Source organism: Lepidothrix coronata, unplaced genomic scaffold, assembly GCF_001604755.1.
Source record: "Lepidothrix coronata isolate B3197 unplaced genomic scaffold, Lepidothrix_coronata-1.0 Scaffold25, whole genome shotgun sequence".
In the NCBI taxonomy this organism is placed as follows: domain Eukaryota; kingdom Metazoa; phylum Chordata; class Aves; order Passeriformes; family Pipridae; genus Lepidothrix; species Lepidothrix coronata.
In genome coordinates this window covers 2,779,493-2,803,487 of record NW_016690205.1, presented here as the reverse complement: position 1 = coordinate 2,803,487, position 23,995 = coordinate 2,779,493, and the positions used below count along the sequence as shown (strand labels likewise).

General features: G+C 43.0%; 1 protein-coding gene across 1 annotated transcript in view; it reads right to left on the bottom strand.

Annotated features, from left to right (window-relative positions):
- Nucleotides 1-23,995, bottom strand: part of HTRA1 (HtrA serine peptidase 1) — a 33,040-nt gene that overhangs the window by 6,000 nt on the left and 3,045 nt on the right. Inside the window, exons 2-5 of the mRNA XM_017809302.1 lie at nucleotides 10,948-11,047; nucleotides 10,404-10,608; nucleotides 1,104-1,298; nucleotides 409-441 (exon numbers count right to left, since the gene is read on the bottom strand). Of these exons, the coding sequence (XP_017664791.1) occupies nucleotides 409-441; nucleotides 1,104-1,298; nucleotides 10,404-10,608; nucleotides 10,948-11,047 (533 nt within the window). The remainder of the gene's footprint in view (nucleotides 1-408; nucleotides 442-1,103; nucleotides 1,299-10,403; nucleotides 10,609-10,947; nucleotides 11,048-23,995) is intronic.

Genomic DNA, 23,995 nt, shown 5'->3' with positions numbered 1-23,995 from the left:
AATAAAGGGGAAGACACATTTCGGAACCATTAAGCTGAGTTTCAGTGTGCAAATTGTGCAAAAAAAAAAAAGAAAAAGAACTGCCAATGCTGCATGGTGGACAGACAGGGCAAATGCCTCGCTTTAAAATGGGCTTTTTACTTTTTGCAAGGCATGAGCAGAAAAACATTACACTTGCTTGAAACTATGCAAACTGTAAACATCTTAAATATTGAAATCCTTTTGCCAACATAAACACAGACAAGTGATTTGCAAGAACCATGTGAATTTTGTGTAGTCAGCCAGATATTGAAAGTTTTTAATCACATATCTGGTGGGGGGGCTTGTTTGTTGGTTGGGGCATTTTGTTCTGTTTTTAAACTAAAAAGCAATAAGCCTGACACTAAGCAAACTTGGAGAAACTCTTACCAGGTTTACTAGGGGTCCTCCGGAGTTTCCATACTGAAAATAAACATAAGTCAAGAACATATTTTAATGTTTAGCTCTTAATTTGTGGCAAGCAAAACATAAAAGAAATTTTTGAGATATTTCTGCAGTGCAACAGAACAGTCCTAACAGCCAAACCCATTAACTACACCTAAAGTCACCCATTTTAGCTGAGCTTTGCAATGCTTCGTTTCTTCTTCTCTTGTCAGAAAAAGTTAGGATAGCCAAGGTTTTCCTTTTGTTTTAATAGTGCCACACTAACAAATTAGAAGATTTTAGGACAGCTCTGGGAACTGTTAGAGAAGATTTCTTACAAGGCCAAGACTTGAAGTACAAAAACTATTGTCTTTGCCTTAATGCAGAAACAAACTTGAATCCTTAAACTGAGCTTGGCTTCTTTTTCAGAAAACAAGATGGATTTCGAATTTGCCAGAGAATATTGCCTCCTCCCTTGTAATCTGCAAGAGTTTTGAAGTGAAGGCAGATATTGTACTTGGTGAGGTTCCTTGGGGGATTTTCAAACAACAATCAAGTGCTGCTGCGGCACAGATGTCCGTATTTATGAGGATAAAAGCAGAGCTCAGGGCTCTTAAGAGCTATATCATGGGTGAAAATTTCAAAGCAACTATTCAAGAAATCTGAGAGCTGAAGGGGCTGATGCTCAGGGCAGGACATACGTTGATGATGGCATCTGTCTGGATATAGTCCATGTCGGAGTTGCGGAGCCCCAGCTCCTTCCCCCCGCGCTGGGTGGTGCTGACAATGCCCGTGGTCACCGTGTTCTGAAGGGAAAACGGGCTTCCAATGGCCACCACGAATTCTCCTGGCCTCAAATCTGCAGACTGACCGAGCAGAAGAACTGGCAATTTACCCTACAAATAAAAACAAAGCAAACAAACAGATTAGAATGTGTAAGACACTGCTACGCTGGCAGACAAACGCTATGGAAACATGAATACATTCATAGCATAGAGGAAAAGAGAGAGGCTTTTATCCCTCAGGGATTTTTGCTTGTTCTGTTTTCTTTGAGTGTTTTGTGTGGGTTGGTACAGAAACATCCCAATGGGCTCTTTACAACAGAGCAAACTTTTTTCCACAACAGGTACCCGTTAAATCAAAAACAATTAAAAGACCAGAAGAATATTTGTGTTCTGCTCTACACAGCAAACACCTGATGATACCAAGATGAGTTGTTCCCAACACTTCTTGAAATAATTAGCCAACAGCTGCTGAAGTAAAAGTGATACTGTTTGAGAGTGAACACTAAAGAGTCATGAAAGCAACAGCTAAAGAGTATCAAGCATGCAGACGTACAGTTAAAAGCATTTTGTATTCTCACAAGACACCAGTTAATGTTCCACCTTACTAAATATCTCTTCTAAATAATCATATTGCCTCCTACAAACCCCGATGTCTTCCTCTGAAGATGCTAGAATTTAAAGACTTAATGTGATTTTTCTGTTATGACAGTAGAGGATACCATTATAGTTTCCTTTCAATATCTTATCTCTGAACATATTAAATATCATGTTGTTGAAGATACTCCCATTAACAACAGAGGTCTGATGGGCTTCATCTTTTACTGGCAAAGCTAGCTTTAACCCAGCTTTCCTCCAGGCTTGACCCACTTCAAAATTCTAAATTTTGGCAAAAAAAGGGAAAATATTACAAGTTTAGACTGGAAATTCAGAGACAGCTCTTTAGGGGTCTTTCGTTACCAGCAGTGTGAAAGCCTATATCAATAACTCACCCTTAGGGACAAATATCCACTAATTTAAACTAACCTAAATGCCCATCACTTTGTATTTTTCACCTACAGTCTTCTTTCAAATACCCTAGGAGACAGACAATGTAGAAAGTAGAAAGTAATGGCATCAGTTATCACTATATGCCGCTGCAAATACAGAAGTTATGGTTTTAATGTTTGACAAGACTGGTCTTGTGTGTCCTTTATCCAGCTTTGTTACAATTCCACCAGTGAAATTTCACTCAGATGAGCAGATTGTTTCAATAAAACTCATTGCCAAATCCCAGACGGGGTAAGATGCTCTGTGGAAACTTATCTTTCAGTCTCCAGACAGCAAGAAAATAATGAAACCGACTGCTTGTTAAACAGAATCGGTTGGAAGAGCAACAGAACAGGCAACACAGAAAGGAGAAAAACATCTCCATTTCTAATTATCTTTCATATGAAAGTTTTCACAACCAGCAATGCCCTATTAATTATAATATAACAACCCCTGTTAGTGCCATAGATGGACCCAAACATGGCTGTGGGTTAATCCTGGGAAGGATTCAAGGGCTCTACCCAGTTTCCCCATCGTGTTTGCAGCGTGGCAGACAAGCAGCAAGATCCCAAGGCAACACTGCCAAGCAGTTCCTGGTCCCGGCCCACAGCCCTGACTCCGAGGGATCTCTCCAGCACGATTAGTTGTGCTGGGAAGCACGCAGCATATGCAACACAAACAGCCCCATATGGGTATTGTTTGGACACAGGGAGCACCCTGGCTCTTCCTTCTCTCACCAGATGCTCTCGAGCTTACGTAGCACGTGTTTTCAAGATGTCGTTGGTCAAGAAGAGCATCTTTTTTTTTTTTTTGGCACTGCTTTTCCTTATTTAAAAAAAAAAAAAGAAAATAAAAAAAAAACAACACGAGACAAAAAAGTGGCTTTTGTTTGTATCCCAGTGCTCTGAAAAGGGATACTTTGTAGAGAAAGAGGATGTTTAACAGCAAGTGGAACACAGACAAGCAAAAGAAAACAGGATGCTTTTTATTTTTCACTCGCAGAAAGAGTGGTTGTATACAAAGTTAAAAGATTTATACAACATTCCTGAGTTGCAACAACAGTCACAAAGCCAAAACTGCATTTGGCAGCAGAAAGAAAATACAGGAACCATCTCTGACTAATACAATTACTTCTAATTGTGCTGAGTTTTCAAGCCTATACTAGCTAGGCTTCAGTTCAAACTCTAACACTCTATGGATTGGCTGTGGGTCATCTATGTGATTCAAATGCCTTCTGGAAAGTTTGGCTAACCTCTCCTTTGCTAGAAACATAAATCAATTGAAAAAAGTGGCCTTGTTCTGCACATATTATGAAACACAGCTTTGGAAAACCTGTCCTCTACTCCATGTGGTTCCATGGTGTGGTGCAGAGCACACCAACAGCAATGTATGAGCACACTCATTAGTGCCTCTGCAAGAAAGTGCCATGCAGAATTGGTTATGATGAATATATGTGCTGTAGAGGCTTTAAATTTGGGGGTGTCTCTCTCTTAAGTAGCTTAGAAATAGCATTGCCACATTCAGAATTGAATTTTCCATTATCAAAAAAAAAACCCAAAAAACCAAACAAAAATCAAACCAAGTATTTATTTGAATTGTAGATGTGGTTTTGAAGTGAAATCAGTATAAAACCTATCAAAATCCCTGGGCATCAAGTGATGGAGTGGGAAAAGCATCCTTTTGCAGTCCCCACCAGGAGCACTGGAAATGCCAGGCAAGCACTTGTGGCAGTGTTTTAACCACAACCTTAGCAGAAGACCCTGCTTGTGCACTCACACCCTTCCACTGGCAAGCTCATCCCTAGGATGTTAAGGAATCCTTGTAAACCAGGTTTAATTGCCTGAGTCTGGGGATTTTAATAACTACACTTAATAAACAGGCATTCTTCAATTTTTACACAACGTCTGATGGTCGTGAGGGTGACATAATTCACTACAGCTCGTGATTCTCCTGGTTAAGAGTAGATTTGCCACGGCAGTTAATTAAAACCCCAGGCAAACGAGGGTGCCTTACAGCACAACCAGCAGGGAGCCAGGAACACCCAGCACCTAAACCCAGCTCTCCCAGTGACTCACTGCAAGACCTTGGGCAACGTGTAACGTCTTTTCTACCCCTCCACTTTTCATCTGCTGAAGCCCTGGGGCTCTGCTGGGCTCCATGTTTGCTCCATAAAACAAATCTGCAAGAAGCCATTCTGCAGGCACACAGAAATAGGACTAAACATGCAAAACCCTAAGTGGCACATGACTCACTGTTTACACCCAGCCGGAGAAGGAGCCATTAATTAGGGTTAATATTTTAAGCCTTTAGCATCCCAGAGGGCTTCAGACGTTTTTATATATGGATTTGACTCAAACCCTGGATAAACACAACTCCCACGGGATGGAGACAGGCACACCACCACAAGAAACAGCTCCATCCAACAATAAGGTGCAGCTATTGTGGCTTGAGAGAACAGGGCAAGTAGAGATCAGCATCAGGAGCCAGAGAGAATCATAGAATCCGAGTCATTTAGGTTGGAAAAGATCTCTAAGATAACAAATTGAACAATTCCCCCAGCACTGCCAAGGCCACCACTGAATCATGTCCCCAAGTGTCACATCCACAGAACTTTTAAATCCCTCCAGGAATGGTGACTGCACCCCTGCCCTGGGCAGCTGTGCCAGGGCTCAACAATTCTTTCCATGAAGAATTTTTCCTAATATTCAATCTAAACCTCCCCCAGCACAACTTGAGGCTGTTTCCTCTTGTCCTTGTTCCCTGGGAGCAGAGCCCGACCCCCACCCCCAGCTCCCCCCTCCTGTCAGGGGGTTGCAGAGCCAGAAGATCCCCCCTGAGCCTCCTTTTCTCCAGACTAAACCCCCCAGCTCCCTCAGCCCCTCTTAGTGCTCCAGACCCTTCCCCAGCTCCATTCCCTTCTCTGGACACACTCCAGCCCCTCAATGCCTTCTTTGGGGAGCTGAAAACTGATCCCAGGGTTCGAGGTGCCTCACCAGTGCTGAGTACAGATGTTCACCTGATGTGTATTAGCAACGTAGCATTAACCAGGTACAGTAAGTGGAGCCTGGACAAACCAGCTCTGAAACTAAAAGAAGCAGCAGCACAAAACCACCACCAGGCACAGCCACTGCCACAGAGAAATGTAAAACCAAGAGACAGACACCCACAACCAGCGGGCGTTTTGGTTTGAGCTTTTCATCCATGAAATAAGCAAATTTGTCTCTGTGCTGGCACAGAAAGCAAGTAAATCCCTCCTCTGTTCTGTAATCCCATTCGTTTGTGGATGGAAGATCAGGAATTTGCAGGAAGCAGTTTGCAGTTCAACAAACGGATGAAGAGGAGACAAGTGCTCTGGGTTCATTTTGTGTTAAATAGCAGCAGATTTCCTTCATGCTTTTTATTTTTAGGTGGGAAAGGAACAGATGCTGGTTTGGTACACTAATTCTGCTGTAAGTGACTCTGGGAATTGCATTTCTGTTCTGGTTAATGAAACTATTTAACTTTCAGAATACATCATGGCAAAATAAAAACGAACATGTAAAAATGTACAGTATCATCTAAAATCTAGAAACTGCTTGACAAAATGCCAAAGAAAACGAAAAATCCAAGCTGAGTACATTACAAGCCTCAAAAAGTATTTCATCTATAGTTAGAAAAGCAAAACTGAGTCTCCTTATCTAAATACAGAGCATGGGAAGCTTGCAAAAAAAAAAAAGAAGAAAAGGATGAAATGTTGTTTTGATATGTCACCAGGTTTTCAATTGCCTGGCAAGGGATGGCTGTTCTTGCTTTAAAAATATAATAAAAATAAAATTACAATTAAAACCCCACTAAAATAAAATAAAAATACATTAAAAATAAGCTGGTGGTGGCAGACCCACCTGGAGCTGTGTGAGCATTTTGCTGCATGGGGAGCTGGACCAGTGCATTGTCCCCACAGCAAGAGCTACTAGAAGCTTAAGATGGCAGGAAACCACTGCTGTCTAAATTGATGAATAGACAGGAGTTAACATCCAAGCTTTTTACAAGCTATTTCATTTCTAGGGTCTTCTGGAAGCAATATGTGGGCTTCCTCAGGCTCTCAAGAGGAAGCCACGTAACATCCAGCGACAGATTTCAAAGTCAAACAGCATTTTAGAAAAGCCACTCACATCTGGTGTCCAAGCAGCTTGTTTTTACAAAATGTGGGCTCTTAAAATATTGACAGACAAACAGGAAAGTTTGCTTTCCTGCTTCCTCCAGTTTGTACACACAGGGGGGGAAAAAGCAAATCCCCTCTGACCACAAAGATACAGGCACTCTTTGCCTCATGAAACCACCGGAGGGATGAGGGCAGAAGGTGGTGTTGATTTAAAAGTGTCAAGCTAAGTGCTCGTTAGTAAGATGCAGGAAAAACCTTAAGCTGAAATGCCACCACAAATTAGAGATGGATCACAAACCCACTGCTGCTGTACCACGTGGATGCCAAATCCTGGCTGGGACAAAGAATCAGTAACTGGACACGCTGAGGAACGAAAACCTTCAGGACCTGGCACGTCTTCCATGGCATAGGTGTGATTTCAGAGCTGGTGACAAGTGCCTCATGGCTGGTTTTTAAGCACGTAGGAAGAAGAAACACCTCAAAATAAAGCCACTCACCATGCTCCTCCCTTCAGTACCCACTGCCAAACCAGAGGCACACCCACAAAGATCATTTTTGCAGGCAGAGTCCAATTTCTGGGGGTAAAAAAGATCTCCAGGGAAAAGCCACCTCCACCTTCCACTACTTTTGGCTTCGTTTTCATTTGGGTGGGGGCACAGGGCTCTTTTATGATTCTGCCCCCCATTAGCCCTGATGTTGTCTGTTAAACCACCCCAAAATTTTCTCTCCTCCTCCCGGTGCTTAGTTTTCAGCAGCTGCATCACACATTCTGATTTAACAAGACAGTTAATCATCATGAGTTGAATTCCACAATCCAGCTCTGCCAGCTCCAAAGCATCTGTTTGCTTTGGAGTGTTGTGCAATAGTTCTGATGGCTTTCACACTCACTGCAGCATCACACGTGCCACGCAGGACACATTATTTATTTCACCAGTCTCTGCATATGCTGCCAAAATCCAAATTTTTCTAGGAAAGTTTTATAAATTTTGCATGTTCATATCCAAATTGTCTACAACTGCACTGTTTCTTTCTAGAACTGTGGTCTCCTCGTTGCCTTTGGAAGGATAGTTAGATTGGATTCATGTTGACCACAGTGACTCCAACCTCACTTCCTACTTTCAACACTTCAGCAAACTGCTCTCTGTTACTACAGACACGAGAAACACAGTTGCTCTCTTTTTATAGACTGTAAAAACAAATACATTTCAGGACTGGAACAACTACTCCAAGGTTTCTGTTCCTCACTAGTTGCAATGTGTTTTTCCACAAAGAGGAATTTAATCAGGGAAACAGTTCATTCTTACTGGTGCCCAGATTTTACCACCCTCTTTCATTTCCTATTGCACTCAGCAAAGCCAAATTAGCTCTAGTAATGTCTTTGGCCAGATGTTCACACCTTAAACAGAAACAGCATTCAGGCTGCTGCAAAATCTGAACAGCTTTAGGAATACCAGCTGACAGGCTAATCCCATACTTCAAGCCCAGCTCTGTTTCTAACCACAGAGACATTCCTCATCCTTCAGATCCTGCCTTTTCATGCCACACAGAAAGAGAAGGAAAAAAAAAAAAACAACAAACTTCTGCAGCTTTGATGTCACCTTTGAATAATTTATTCAAAATTAAGAACTTCACCTCTTGCTTCAGAAAAATTCTAGGAGTGGTTTTCATGTCGTATCCAGATTTTTAAAGGGTCATTTGTACCATCCCATTGACTTCTTTAGCCATCAAATACATTTCAACTTCAACAACTTATTACCTCAGTGACTTTAAAAAGCCTTTTATGAATTTGAATGGTTGCAAGGCATTTCGGTACAAAAAGGAAAGCTCAAATGCTGAACTTGAATGGGTACGTAAAAACGTCCCATAAAAGCTCAGTCTGAGAACCAATTTCTCAGCTGACTTCTTTTCCATTTTAACTTTTTCGTGAACACATAAAATTTTGTGTTTCTAATGCTGCCTTTCTCACATCTGTCTTGGGAACAGAGGTGCCTCAGGCCTCACCTTGGACTGGGATTTGCCAGTGCCACGTCTCTAGAACCAGCTGGAAATCTGGGCCTCCCATCCCACCAAAAAAAACAAGTGGTGCAAGAAGTTTTTCCCAAGTCTTCTCAAAATTATCCTGAGCTGCAATGGGAGAGGCCAGTGGGGCAACAACACAAAAGGTACTGGGGTTGTACCACTGATAGGACACTTGCCAAGGGTGTGTCAGACCCAAGTTTAATCCATATTATACCTGATTTAGAGCAGAGATGTGAAATTTGATATCCTGATACCCAGATGGATGTGCTGAGCTGACATTATGTGAGGGACACAGCGGGGGCTTGCTCACCTCCTTCTGCAGGAGCTCAGCCTCCAGGCACAGAGATGCTTCCCAAGGATTCATTAAAGCCAACCCTTTTTCTCATAGAAAACTGACTATTAGTGAGTCAATCCCTCCCTGTCCACCCTCAAAAATATAAATATAGCTGGTTTGGCTTAGCTCCAAAACAGAAAAAGTTTCCTGCCTTAAGGAAGGCAACTCATCTGGCTGCATTCTCTCTTTTCCAAGCTGCTTCCAGTCTTCCAGGTTCTCCCTTGCAACAAGCAGTTTCCCAAGGAATTTTGGAGCCATTTCCTTAGGATATCAAATAACATTCAATCCCATGGCTGCTCTCTTCCCAAATCCTCAAAATGACCCGTCACATCAGTTCAGTGGTTCCTCTCCAACTCCCATGTCTCCTCTGCAGTTCACCTTCCTGCTGCTCCAAATCCTCTTCTCACCATCTTTCTCTGCTCTGCTTTCTCCACTGTGTTTTGCTTCCAGTTTTAAAGCACTTTTCCAGCTGCCCTTCACTCCCTGATGTATCCCTACTCATCCTAATGCTGACAGTGCTCATCCTGGGGATCTTTCCCTTTGCTTTGTTACTGCTTTTGCTTACTTTAAGATAAAAATGAGAAAATAAGCGATTGATGTAAGTAAGTTACCTCAGGAAAAAGGAGGGAAAATCAACATGGCTAAAAGCTTTATTGGTATTGTTAAATTTTCCTGTCTGTTTGCTGTTAAGAAGATTTTAAATAAGAATAAGAAAAAGCTTTTAAATGATAAAGGTGGCAAGGGAGCAGCAGGAGCACTTCTTATCTCGGGTCATCCAAGAGTTCTGCACTGGACATCTGATTTAGTCATGAACTCTGGCACAAACACTTTTGGCCTCACTGGGGAATAGGTCTGAACTAAAACAACACTGCAAGACCTACACGTTTTTGAGTCATGTGTTTCAAATGAAACATTCTTGCCCGTTAAGTTTGGAGGTCATTAACTGACAGGCCAAACAAGGGAAACCAAGATGAGCAGCACCCCAAGCAATCACATGCATCTAATTGCATCTACATTACGCAGGATTTCGACACAATATTCCGCTTGCATTCCACGGCACAACCTCATGACAGCTTTCCTGCTGTTAGAGGAGACAGAATAATGCTGACAGACGTACATCTGATATGGAGGGGGACTATGGATGGGAAGTTACATTCTCATTTGTCCAGAAAACCACTTGCAGTGTAAGAGCGTCTTTCCAAGCCAGCTCCAATTTCCATGTGCAAGATGCTTCCCGGGATATTTTCCATTTCATGATCTATATCTGTGTGGTGCAGCCTTTCAGAGGGAAAATGCGTCCTCTGAAAGCAATCTGTGACTTCAATGTAGGCACTTGAGACAGACTAAAACATCCCTCTCCCAAGCACAAAAGAACACCCCCATTTCTTCTCTGAGAGTTTTATCAGATAATGTGTGTGCAAACCAGCCAGCAAACTATGTTTCTAGTTTTTATTTTGAGGATACATACAGAAGTGCTGCTGACTTCTTGCTCTACACTGAGAGGTGACAAAATTAACCACTACCACCCACAAACTCAGCTTTTAAAAAGGCGTATCCACCTTGCTCAAATATCCTCCATAAAACCCAGCCCAGCAAACTACTTGTTTTTCCATCAAACACGAAAATCAGCAGCAGTTTTTGGAAAGGATGGCACTAAAATTAGAGGAATAAAATGTGTCTTGTTTTAGTGACTTACCTGAGCATCTATTTTAATTAGTGCAATGTCTGATTTTTCATCAACATCTTTAATTTTGGCTTCATATGTTTCCCCGTTCTTCAGCTCCACCTTCACCCGGTTTTTGTTGGTGACGACGTGGGCGTTTGTCACGATCAGTCCATCTTCTGAGACAATGAACCCTGAACCACTGGCAACAGGAACCTCCCTCTTCGAATAGGGGAGCCTAAAAGACAAGGAAAATCAAATATTTATCATTGCAAAAAAAGCTGGAAGATCACTCCAAATACCACACAGCCAAAAGGAGCTTGGTGGGTTTTGATGTTTTAGGATATCTACTGCTACTTACTCTCATTAAGAAGATAAAGCACATGCATTAGCTTAACTAATTTTTTTGCCAGGACTCTTAAATTATCTTTAAATCTTAAGCATGACAGATATTTATTATCTCAAAAGCCTCTTTGCTATTACACAGCATCAATCAACATTTCTGGCAGGCTGGCAGCTGTTTTCAAGAATACAAAAAAAAAATAATAATAAAATCAAAACTGGGCATCTTGTTTACTTGCGAAACAATTCAATGTGAACCACAGCAGGAGCTATCTTCTCCACCACATCTGCAATAAAGTTGTACTTGTGCCTCAGGCTGTTAGGGTATTCTTGGCCTGAAATAGAAACAGAAAACATGTCATGAGTTCTTCAAGTGACCAGAGGAGGGTCATTGCAAAACACCTGAATTAAAAAAAGCTCCGAGTGGATATCTTCCCCTTCCTTAAAAGTCATCTGCAGCGTGACCCTGGGACCCAGATTTCCTTGCTGCCTCTTTGCACGGAGGCAGCGTGCTTTATCCTTAGGACAAAGGATCCGTGAAATCTCCTTGTCTGGATCACTGGGCCATGGGGCAGCAGAGCCGCGGCCGCAGTCACAGAGCTCGGTTCATCCCCCGTGGTGCCCAGGGACGAGGCACTGGAGGAGCACAGGGTTTAGTCCAGGTCTGCACTGCCCTCTTTTCCCTTGTCAAAGGGATTTTGTACTCAGATGCCTCCATTGCTGCTCTCGCCTCTTTTCTGGATGGTCCATTTCGCTTGTATGGTCTTCTCAGATTAAACAAACGAGCTCTGTTCCTCTGCCAAAATACGCCTTCTTGGAGGTTTTGAAGTTTCATGCTGCTGCATTTGTAAAATGCTGAGGACACAGAGGTCCTGACCCTGGTGCAAGCCCTCAGCAGCTGCTGGGAAAGTTTAACTTGGGTACAAGTTTTGGGCTTCCTTTCCCACCAGTGTCCCCACTGAGCCTGAGCCACCACCCTCAGCCTGGCACCTACACATGGGTGCACCTTACATATGCTCCACACAACCATACCCAAGGCATCCTTTCCACTGAGACCACCTGAGGTCCATCAGCTCCATAGGGAGTGGATCCCGTGTGCTTTGGAGTTACTGAGCCACCCCAGGACTATAAAATAGATATGAAAACACACGAGGACAATGGGACCGCAAAGCTCTGCATTCCTGGGCAGTGCTGTAACAAAAGCTCATGGTCACTGAGTATTTAGGAGGGTCAGTGGGATTTTCAAAAGCAACTGGACACCAAACTCCCATTGTGGACAACAGAAAACCTGTCTGCACCATCAGACATCTAAAGGTCTCTGGGAAAAACTCACAATTCTGACACAGCTCCTCCTTCTCAAGCAGTTTGGGGGCAAAACTTTCCTTTTTAAAACTGGGAGCAACTAAGGAATTGGGAAGACCCCAGAGAGTTATTTTGTGTTTCTTTAGAGGCAAGGAACCCCCTTTGTTTTCACTTTTTTATCTGATGCCTCCATCTCATGTTATACAGGCACAAGCCAAACCTCTAACTGACTTGCAGATGAGTATTAATGTGTTGTGCTGCTCCAATCCATCCTTGCCACTGGGCTTCTAAATCAGTCCAGAGATTAAGCAATAAGCAGCTTGTGGGTGCTGTAAGTGCCTTTGGTGCTGTAACAGGACGATTTATTTGCAGAATTGTAGGAGACAGGACTATCCTATAAAATCATCCCAACACCAAAACCCTGAGTGCCCTTCATTATTAGAAAAACCAGAGTGGAGAACTATGCAAATTTTCAAGTATATACTGGAGACAATAATGATTTGAGAACAAAACATCTCTGCTTTCAGTACTATCCAGACACTGGTTTGATTCAGGGGTGAACGTGTTCCAATGTCAGCCAGCACAAACTGCCCTCATGAGAGGGGTGGATGCTCAACCCAAACACTATCTGATCACTTAAGAACAGGTTTTTTTCCTATTTATACCCTGTGAAGCATCTCAAGGGCTTTTAAATGCAGTCAGTCATGAGCAGCAGCCTCAGCAGTAACCACGTAATCCACTGTGCAGTTTGGGATCACTGTCTGGAGATGTTTATCTGCTTTATGAAGCAGGAACATCGATCAGGAAACTTGTGCTCTCACCTACTCTCTTCCTCAAGAGTATTCAGTGCTTTCTCTGATTTACACATAAACTGCCCTTGGACTTCACCCCAGAGAGGCATAAGGGCTTGCTGATAGACAAACATCAATTTACCAAAGGATTCATGTTGTATATTAGAAATATTCAGCATCAAACAAACCCCACCATGGCTATAAAGCTGACAACTATAATGGGGGTGTTTTGGAAAACTTCTAGAATGAGGACTGCAGTTTTGAATTATTCACTCACAATAAATAGGTGCTTTGACAGATAATCAGATGGGATTAACATGAATTTGGGATAAAACACCACAGGGCATTACTGTATCCATCAATATGCTTTTTGATCACTGCTTATAAAGTGGTTTCATCTCAGCTACAATCCAGAGGTCACATCCTGCCCTTGGGAAAAAAAGAGAGCTCCATGGATGAGGGAACTGCACAGGAAACACACAGCTTTTTTTTTTATGCCTTCAATCTTTTTAGCATTTAGCTATTCAAGAAGAGAAAGGTTGCCCAGGCTGTACATGGTGAGACTACAAATAATTCACCTCAGGGCTGCCTTCACTTGGAATCAGAGGATTTCAGAGACAACAGTATTTTGTGCATAACCCACCTCCTCATGAAGTCCCAAAACTAAACTGCAGAGCGAAAAAAAAAGTTCAAAATTTCATACTCTGAAAAAATTAGATACTAAATACTGATTCATGGCACACTGACCCAAAAAGCTCACAGGAGCTCACCACGCCTGCCTATTGCTTATGTATTAGGAATTCCTGCATTGTGTAACACAATTTTGCAACAGCTCTTGAACCCCTGCCCATTTAAATGGAAAACATACCTTTTTAGAGCAAATAAACAACAGTCAAAGTACTATCAACAGTCAAAGTACTATTCAGCTGAATTCATTGATGAATGTTAATAAAAAACAAAAAATTCTCGTCAACTGGTCTTTACCATCAGGTGATGACATAAAATCTGAAGGCTGTAGTAAAAGCATTAACATGTGGAAAATTTCTTCTATATATGAGAAAAATTAGACCAAAATGGGAACATGTACATCCATACCCTTTACCTATGAAGTAGATATTAATGCTCACTATAGCTAATTGCTCTTTGGGATTGCTGAGCCACACACGTGGGAGCTGAGAGGTGAACTTATCTTTCCTACAAGGAACCACCACTGTGTAAAATTCTACCTTAGGTCTGAATCCCGGCACAAGCTACTACATGCAAGCCTAAAGTGCCACAAAAGCACCAATATTACAAACCTAATATGAGCAGATGCTCCTTCCTCAACCACCACGTGGTAGTTCCCAGCCATCACCAGCCACTGGAGAAGACAGAGGTGAAATTGGTAATTTCCCTGGAGATCCTTTCCTCTTCTCTCTGACACAGATGTTTTTCAGCTGTATAAAATAGCTCAGGGTCTTAGTAGAAAGCAGCTTTAAGAGTGGAATGGGTATAACACAACATCCTCCAAAAGTTTCCAGGTTTAAAGAGCTGGAGACTCTGCAGAGGTTTCGTGGACTGTGCTTGACTATCAAGCAACAAAAAGGCAATAGTTTTAAGTTCCAATTGATGATATGGGTTTGACTATTTAGTTCCCACTGCCTGTGTATTTTCATGTTCTCATCTAACCACAATGTCCATCCTGACTAACAGGTACCCCATAGGTGGGTGGCCAACTTAATTCCGCGCTTAAGTTGATCCAAAGAGTGCAGTTCTCCAAGTTAAAAACTGCTTCTTTGGTATAATCAAGGTTGAATTAATAAGAATAAAGTTTCCCCAATTTTCTGGACTTTTGCTTTAAAGCACAACCTTCTGGAATTTTGTTATTAATATTTTCATTATTTTTTTGCTTTGTGGGTTGGAGTTTTTTGTGGTTTGGTGGTAAGTTTCTTGGGGTTTATTTTTCTTTGGTTAGTTGGTTGGGTTTTTGTTTTTAAATCAGTGAGAGGTGAGCTTGAATAAAGCTCCAGTTCCTAAATACCTTCAGGCTCTGACGTTCAGATCTTCACAGACTGCTCCTCTTTCTATTTATATGCTGTGATTATTGTGTTTTGTAACATTTTTATTGAACTATTGCACAATGCCCTAAATGCCCACAAGCATGGCTAAGAAACCTTTATTAATTAAATTATAAAGATGACTGCTGTGAATCCAGCTAATGATAAAAACCTGACTTAAAAAAATATAAATAGGTTACAGCACGAAAAATTCCCAAGGCAAATAATTCTTCCAGGACTTCAAAGGTGTGCTGGCTGTCAGACCTCAAATGAAAAGGCAAATCTCTGCCAACTGACATTAAAAGGACTAATACCTGTAAACAAACTTGCTAGGAAGGCAAGACAGAGTACCAAGCCATGAAAAAAAAAAAGCACACCCAGCTGTAAACAACTGAAATAATTCAGTTTCATAAAGAGGAGCCAAAAAGCATATTAAGATCTGGGTTCTGATTAGGTCATTACTCAAAGTGGCATGAATGCATTAATGCTTACAACTCTCACGTGCTGCTTTGGGTGATATTTTGAGCCAAACTAAACAGATGCTTTGGAGATTGAAATCTTGTTAAAGTAACCCCTCCCCTTCACTTGGGAGAACTGTCTGAAAGGATCTTCTCCTGACATAAGTCCTTCTCTCATGAGAGCAGGTCTTCAAACAGTTTTAGGCACATCTCAGTCAGAAATGGATCTTTTCCCCATGCAGTTTTCAGGTGTTTTCCTCCTCTCAAACAAGGGGGTTCTGCTCTTGTCCACCAGCACAGTTTGTTCTCCATCCTCTGCTTCCCGACTGCATCCAAAGCAGTCAGCCTGCACTGAGGCATCCCCAGCATTCCCATGTCTCCTTCCCACTGCCTGAAGATAGAACCAACAAAATTATCCCATTCAAAAGGGCTTTTTATCTTAGATACAGTGAGGGAAAAGAGAGGCACACCCCAGCAAGCACCACAAAACTTCTGTCAGCCACCCTCACTTGGTGTCACCACACCAGATATCCTCATGTCCCAAGTGAAAAGCTCCACACTCAGCCTGCAATCAAACTTTGATTCCTTTTAAAAACAGAAAGAAACGTCCATTCCCATTCAGATATTTAAAAAAAAAAATCACCAAAAAACTTCTCATGAAACAATAACCATCCAAACCAGCTGCAAATGGCAGTATTTGTAATTTTAGAACTGGTAAAGAGGATGCAAATTGCAGGGATGGTGGAGCACCACCTCCAGGTTCATCACTAAAGCTGCTTCATACTGGAAAAGTGAAACGTCCCTGTCCTTGCAGGGGCACCAAATTATAATGTCCTTTGGGTTTGCTTCTTGCTTGCACCTGAGCTGCACACACAGAGCCAGGAAGGCTCTGTCACCCCACCCTGTCCGTCAGATACAGCACCACCATCTCCACTGGTGAGGTCCCAGGGTCTGCCAACAGCAGACTGGTACCAGTGGAAGAAAATGGGGCTTGGACCCAGGGATCTATGGCCGTTCTGTCTTTTCCTGTTAACTCCACAGTGATCAGAAGCATGTCTATGAAATCCTCACCCACTAACACACAGTACAGGCAGAGCCACCACAACCTGCTGAAGTCGATAACTAAAGATATTAAAACCACCCACACTGCTGAAAATAGGTGACTATTTCCTCCCGTGCTCGCCAGTTGGTCAACATTTTATTTAGGCACAGGTACACAACGAGGGTCTGGGAGCACAGCTTGGGTTTGGGATTCTCTGCAGAACGAAACCAAAAGGGCTCCAGCAGTCACGAAACCTCTGGGCTGCCAGAACCGGTGGCCACCAACACAAACCACAAACCACGTCGAGTTTTACTTGGAGAGCTTCCACCCTCCCAAATAAAACTGCAGCCACTGGTGTTTGCACAAACCCCCATTCATATATAGGAAAACTAAAACCTCTGACACTACCATGGGAGACAAAAATCTCCAGCAAAGGTGCTCAGCTGACGCTGAAAATGGGGGTATCAACAAGCCCTCCTTGCTGGAGAGAGACAAGGAAAAAGGGTGGGAATCTGCTGCCACACTTTTTTTTTTCTAAATTACAGAAAACTGCAAGCCTAAATATGCCGCTTCCTATTCAAGGGTAAATTGTGTAATACACCAAAATAGGATATTACGCAATGAAAACACTAAAAAAATAAGAAACAACATTCTACGTGTCATAGGCAATTTGCTCAAGAGCAACTCTTAGGTCAGTGGAGGGAATTTTAAGAGGCCTAAACCACAGCACCTTGTTAATAAAGATGCTATGACATCAGTTATTTTTCCCCTTGTATAATCCATGGAGGAGCTAGACCCTTCACAGGTTTCTGAGAGGAAAAAGTAAGAGACTGTGACAACCCCAAAAGCAAAAATATTTTCATAGCCCTAAATAATGGTAGAATAAAATGCTTGAAACCTCTCCAGACAGTGAACTGCACAAATCTGGTATTCACTTGAAATATTTCCTGCAGCAAGAACCACTGCAAGATAAAGTGAGGATTTAAAGTAAAATCACTTTTTGCTGTGGACACACACTTGCAAAGGGAAAATTAAGTCCATTTTCATCATTGTAATATTTAGATGATCAATTCTTTCTTGACAGCCTTTAACGAGGACTTTGTATTTTCCCTGCCAATCCAAAAGCCTAAACCCATTCATTTTAATCACCGATTTTAAACAAGCCACAAAGAGCTGCCAAGCTAAACAAAACGGGGAATCTACACAAAGTTTGTGGAACAGAACAGCACTCAAATTAATGGTAGCACAGGACAGTTTTCAGACCAATGTGTGGTTGCTCACACAGCATCTCACGTTTGAGCAACAAAATGAAGGCAAATAAAATTGCAGGTTTAAATTAATATTCTCAAAAACCAAAGCTGACCTTATGGGTTTGCAGGGAGATTTTAAGGTCCCTTCCAACCCAAACCACTCTGTGATCCTGTGATTCTAAGAATGATCAGGCTATATGGAGAGAATGACACATACAGAGCTCTTCTGTGTATACAAAACAAGAAAACAGCTACAGAAAGTATTTGAAGATAATTAAATTGTAAAGCAAAGTCTTCAGAGAACTTTGGTCCGGCCTCTTTAGTCCACCTTCTTTCTTAGCATGAATCAGACCTCTTTGGTATCCAATTCCTTTGTAACTCAAGGTGTTCTTGTCACTGAAAATGGCCAATGGGCAACATCCTCCTGCAATGTGCCTACAGCTTTCTTCTAGCACAATTTCAGATTGATATTCAAATTTTTAGCCAAACAGGAACTTTTCCTACCACTTATCTACAAGGCTGAATAAGCGGTAAGTTTATCACATGTAGAATATCCTTGTTGCAACTCAACTGCTGAATTGCTGGGTAGATCAGATGGTTTGAAGGTTCTGCAGAGGAGGAACACCCTGTATGTGTGCATCTTGGTCTAAGCTGTGTTACTCAGCCTCCATGCAACTCCATACAACATTGCAAAAAAGCAATTTGAATCCTCAGTGCCCTAAGATTTATCTCTAAAATGGGCATAGCCCCTATTTTATCTGATGGGAACAGCCTTGGGCTTTAGCAACCCTTGCAGAACCTCACAGGGAGAAAATACGTATATAAAACCTCTCAGAAATGCCAGAAATTCTTTTATAAACCAAGTGCACTGGCTGCCCCTGCAAAATAGGCTCGCAGTTATTACAGCAACGAGCAAAAGCAACAGACTTTCAAGCTGATGAGGCTCGAAAGCAACTGGGTGTAAGCCGGGAGGGCAGGAACCCAGAGCGGAGCGACAGCTCCATCTAACACAACAGGAAACTGCGATTCCTTCTGTAAACACCGGCGGTGAGGTGGGAGGAAACCCAGCTTGTGCATAAACAGCCGGGCCTGGAGCCCCGGGCTGGAGGAACGCGGCCCCGGGAGCAGGAACACGCCGTTCCCGGAGCAGCATTGCCATATTAATACAATGCTGAGCCCGGGCTCGTTGGAGATGACAAATTAATTGGAAGCCAGCAGCCCTCTGACAAAGGCACACGGCTCCGGGTGGCCGTGCCAGCATCGGGATGAGGAGGGGAGGGAGGCAGCCTGCAGGGAGATGCTCAGGTGCACAAAATAAAGGTGAGGAGCAATTCAGGGCAAGGGCAAAGAGTGCTGAGCTCAAAAATGGCACTAAGAGTAGTCCTGTCTGAGCTGGAAACATTAAGAAATGTAAGTCAGGTAGTTTTGGAATGGAGTCTGCCTGATTTCCTGCAGACAGATGAACAGAACATTTCAGCCAACGGGTTAAAGAGGATGTATTCTCTTCTCTGCAGAAGGCTGAAAATACAACAGATGAGTCAGGAATAATTTCTCCTCTCCTTTATCCAGCCCTGTGTTCAGTCTGTGTCCCTTCCAAGTCGGGTCATCACCCTGCTTTACCTCCCAGCTCCACTCACCACAGGCAGAGAACCAGCAAAACAACCTCAAAATGCCCATTAAGTAACAACGATGTGGTAATTCCTATATCTGACACGGAACCAACAGCTGTCCCGCCTTGAAAATGCCTCTTAAAATTATAAACCCATTAGGATCTCAGTTTAAGTATGTGAGAAACTTTCACACTGCATCTTCAGAAGAAATCCCTGCCTAAGAGAGGCTTAGTTTCAACTTCCAGGAACCCTGGTATGAAGACACCAGGGAATAAAAACAAGTTCTTGTTATCATACTTCTTAAACATTTATTTCTCCAAGGAGAAACCTAAAAAAAGCTTCTTAAGAGGCTAAAAAAAGCTTCCTAAGATGCTGCTTCTCTGCAGCTGGGGAAGGCATTGATTTCACCACTTCGCTGTGGCAGGACTTTGAGTGACATAGAGTTGATACACAGAGAGATCAAATCTATAGAAAAGGTATCTATAGAAAAAGAAATATAGTAGAAAGTCTATAGAAAAACAAACAAACCAACCAACCTGAAATACACCCCCCCTCTCACTCTGGGGCATTGTGAGACAGCCACCACCACACAGCACCCAGCTTGAGGTACAGCTTCTCATAAAAGGTTTAAAGAGCAGGTTTCTCTTTCACTCTCCCAAATGCACATTTTTAACTGATATTTGGAGTTCCAGCTATTGCATTCGCTGCTCCCCTATCAACATTAGTGACATTTTTATCCACGCACCTATTCTGCATTATTTTATGGATCACCTGAATATTTTTCACATTTGCAAGTCACTTCAGCTTGCTCACTTTTAGTGTCTGAATACAAAAGAAAACAAGGCTTAGCCAGCCTTTACCTTCATAGATAGAGGTCTACAGAGATACAGAAAGGGCAGACACGCCAAACAGTGTGTGTGCTGTCCTAGAAAAAGGAATGAATCATCCCTTTACCACCACAAATGTTGAAGCAGGAGATTCCTGGGGGAGTTGTGTTTATTTTGGGGGTGGGATGGTGGGAGGGGAGAGAGTTGTTTGGGTTTCTCTTCCTTCCTAGCGCTTGATCCACCCGCATCTTCCCTCTTCCAAAATTACTTTCTGCGGATGCACATCGACAGATCATCGATGCTGTTTGCAGAGCAAAGCCAAAACTGCAGTCTGAAAGTTTAAGAAAGAGTAATGGAAAAGAAAAGTAATGGAAAATGGAGCAGCAATGCTGGCAAGGGGCAGAAAAATGAGCAGGGACTCATAAAAGCTCGGTTTGCTCTCGGCTCTGCTACTGGCTGACCTTGAGCAAAGCTCTTTATCTTCCCCTGCCCTAGATTCACTATCTGTGAAATGGGGTAACAACATCAGCCTCTGGAAAAATATTGTGAGCTCCTCCTGATGTTATCTCCTGCCATATAAACTATTGCAAATTTTAGACCACTGGGTAACTTCTATGCATGGTCCCTAGATTTAATATGCACTATTTAATCCATCAGTTGTTTGTCAATAAATACATGTGCAAATCCAGCTGCTACCAGAAACATGATGCAGTTTTTAATTTGAACCCCCTCAGCTCTGTCTCACTGGTATTTACAGTAACAAGTCTGCAAAGTGGATGTAGGAACTATTCACTGCACATTCCTCTCTCTCATGCCTCACCAAAAAAAAAGGCTTTACATGAGCAAAGGAAATGGAAAGACTGAGAAACCCTGATGGGAAAGAATGACAGACACAAGAGCAAGGTTTGGTGAACTAATACCACACACAGTTTAAATGCCATTGACACACCACTGCTCACACTGACAGGACCAGGGACCCCCCGGTGCCAGCCTGCAGAGCTGCTGTGCAGCAAAAGCAGAGGCAAAAGCAGCTGCCCACACGTTAGACACAAGTATGCTTTCTTTCCTCCAGAAACAAGCTCCTGGCAGAGCACTTGTTACAAACTGCACAACCTTGTGCTTCATCTTATTCAGTGCACCAGGGTACCCAATATTATCCCAGAAATTCAAGAGCATCTCTGTCTGGCTGCCTAATTCAACTCCACCTGCTAAAATATGGTAGCTGAGATCTTCTCAATTCACTAAACAATCATGTTACAACTCACCTGTTATCTACAGATATGAGGTCAACATCATCAGTTAGTACAAGATCAATGCATCATTTTATAGCCCTTTGATATAGGGGAGTTGAGACATTTTTTAGTTACAGTCTTCTCTTTGAAGCAGGACAACCAATTTGAGAATCACAATGACCTTCACTGGCAGGCAAAATAAAAGTCTTTCTTTTTTTCCTACATCCTGAACACAGCTTCCAAAATAATATTAGATATTCACTTGGGCCCAGTTACAAGCACAGTGGGATTTACTGCCAAGTCCAACCAGGGATCCTGGAGGCCCCAGCGGCTTATGGGAGTGAGGAACAATTTTATTTACAACAGAATTTAAATTCCACACTATCCCAGTTTCTATTTCTAACATTGCTTTCTTTCTGTCACTCCCAGCACAAGTAAATTCATATTTGAAAAATATTTTCCAGCTTCTCCTTTTTCTTGGACTGCAGAGTCTTTCCTTTAACTGCTCAGGTTATGCTGCCTCCATCACAGCCAAACTCTGCTTGACAACACTCCTGCTGCTTACTCACGGCCTTAAGTATTCCTGCCCAGTCCACAGGTACCTTTAAATTTCAAAGCCCAGAAGATGAAAGGATTGAATCTTTCCTGCTTCCAAATCTGTATTTACTGACTTGACTGTTTGAAGTCTGGAGACTGCAAAATTACTGGCTGCTCCCCGGGAAGGAAATCGAGATGTGGAGAGGGGAAAAGGTGAGTTTCTTCAGACAAACCACTTCTTACAGTTGCCTCCTCTCAGAGCTGAATACTTGGCTTTGGAAAAGCTTTTTTAATCCCACACTTGGGAATTGGTTCTCTTCTGGAAATATGTTGCTATTTATTTCCATTGCCTTCAGCTGCCTCTTCCCTCCCTCTCTCTCTTTCTCTCTCTCTCTCCCTGCCTCCCCTTCTCTTGTTGCTGCAAAAGAGACTTAGGCAAGTCAGAAGAGAATGACATTTAGACCACCCAAACACAGTAACTGAGGGAGATAGAGGAAATTCAACAGCACCAGAGCACTCATTTGTGCATCCAGACCCTAAAAACCTGGTCCTCCTGGGTCATTTTTACTAGACTTGACACGTGCCAAGTAACCTGCCAAGGTCTCCCAACATTTCTTCAGTGCACAAACCACCATTGGCCCGTTATTATCTTTCGGGAAACAGCTGAAAGCCTTGTTCATAACAACAGTGTCAACTTTCCCTTGATAAATGTCTGGCTTAGCTCCCAGCCTTCACAGGTTTCTCAGCCTGCCCTGATTATTCATTCCTGCAAGGCTCAGCACTGCCAGTCCATTAGCACTATCACTACCACAGGCACAGGAATCCAGGCAGGTCCATCTCTTTCCCATCCTCTGCTGCACTGACCTCACTCTTACGCTGTTTTTGAAGGACTCAATTAATGACAAATGGTTTATTGACTGCAGAGGTCCTTTCCTCCTGCCAGATAATTACACAGAGTCACTTGGATGCAGCCTTGCCTGGCGCATTTCAAAACAAACTCAGCCACTTTGCAAGAATTTGAGTGATGGATTTTTTTCCTTCCCCCTCCCCGTCTCTAGAACTGTAAAATAACGCAATGAAGAGAAATAGAAAAGGCTGTATCTGTTAGTGATAACACAGCTTTCTAGACTGAGAGTTACCCCTAAACTCACCTCTGCCTTCCCCCCAAGCAATGAAGCTGTGATGACCTGCTTAATCTAAACCATAAGAGCTCACATCAAACTCATGATATGACATCACGGTGTGAGCACGCCTGGGACAGCAGTGTGAGCCACCTGTGACAGATGGCAGCGTGCTGAGGGCTGCTGACATTACTGGGATACCACATTAGACATAGTTAGCCTAATAAAAATATGAAAACACATAAAAACTGCGCAAAACCAGGCAGAGCACAGTTAGAAAATGAGAGCAACCACAAGGAACTTTCTTCTTCTTACTCTGGTTAAAGTTGAAAGGACAAATCCAGGTTAGTTTATATTTTACAGTGTGAAGAACACAACATGGAGAGAAGGGCACGCTGTCCTAAAACGCCTGCCAACACTTGTGGGAAAAGTGGGGAAGGGAAGAAAGTCTAGTTTCAGTTCTGTGTTGAACATTCTGAGTCTTCTTCCCTTGGTCAGCAGGAGGGATCTAAGGGCACCAAAAAACATATTTGCAGAAGAAAAAGAAAACATCCTCCCAGCACACTGAACCTCATCACACAGAATACCGAGGTCTCGTGGCACTGACCTCGCTCCCGGGTGTGGGATGCTCTTACACAGCCATGATTTCTGCTCAGAGGACCTTCACCTTCTTTCTGTGCCTTGGTACTTTCAGGGAAGGTTTCCTTTGTGAAAGCCCTGCCCAGGCTGGTGCAGAACAGGCTCCCTGGTGCTGCAGTCACAGCAGGACGGGAACCGCCGGTTATGCCGCCCGTGGCCACACCACAGCAGGACATTGCTGGGAAGGGCTCCCTGCCCCAGACAGGGACACAGCACTAATGAAAGAGGTCGATGGGCCACCACACTCTGTCACCCTGCTTGTCACCTGCCTCACCTGGCCTTAACACAGGCAGGGTGTGTTTCACCCCACTCCCATCCCGTGCACTCCCCTCACTAATTCAACCAAAGCATTTCCTGGCTAAAAGCCACAGCTGGGCTTTCCCCGCTCCCTTTGCTGCCCCTGGGGTTTCTCCAGCTACAGCCTGGTTTGTCTTTTCT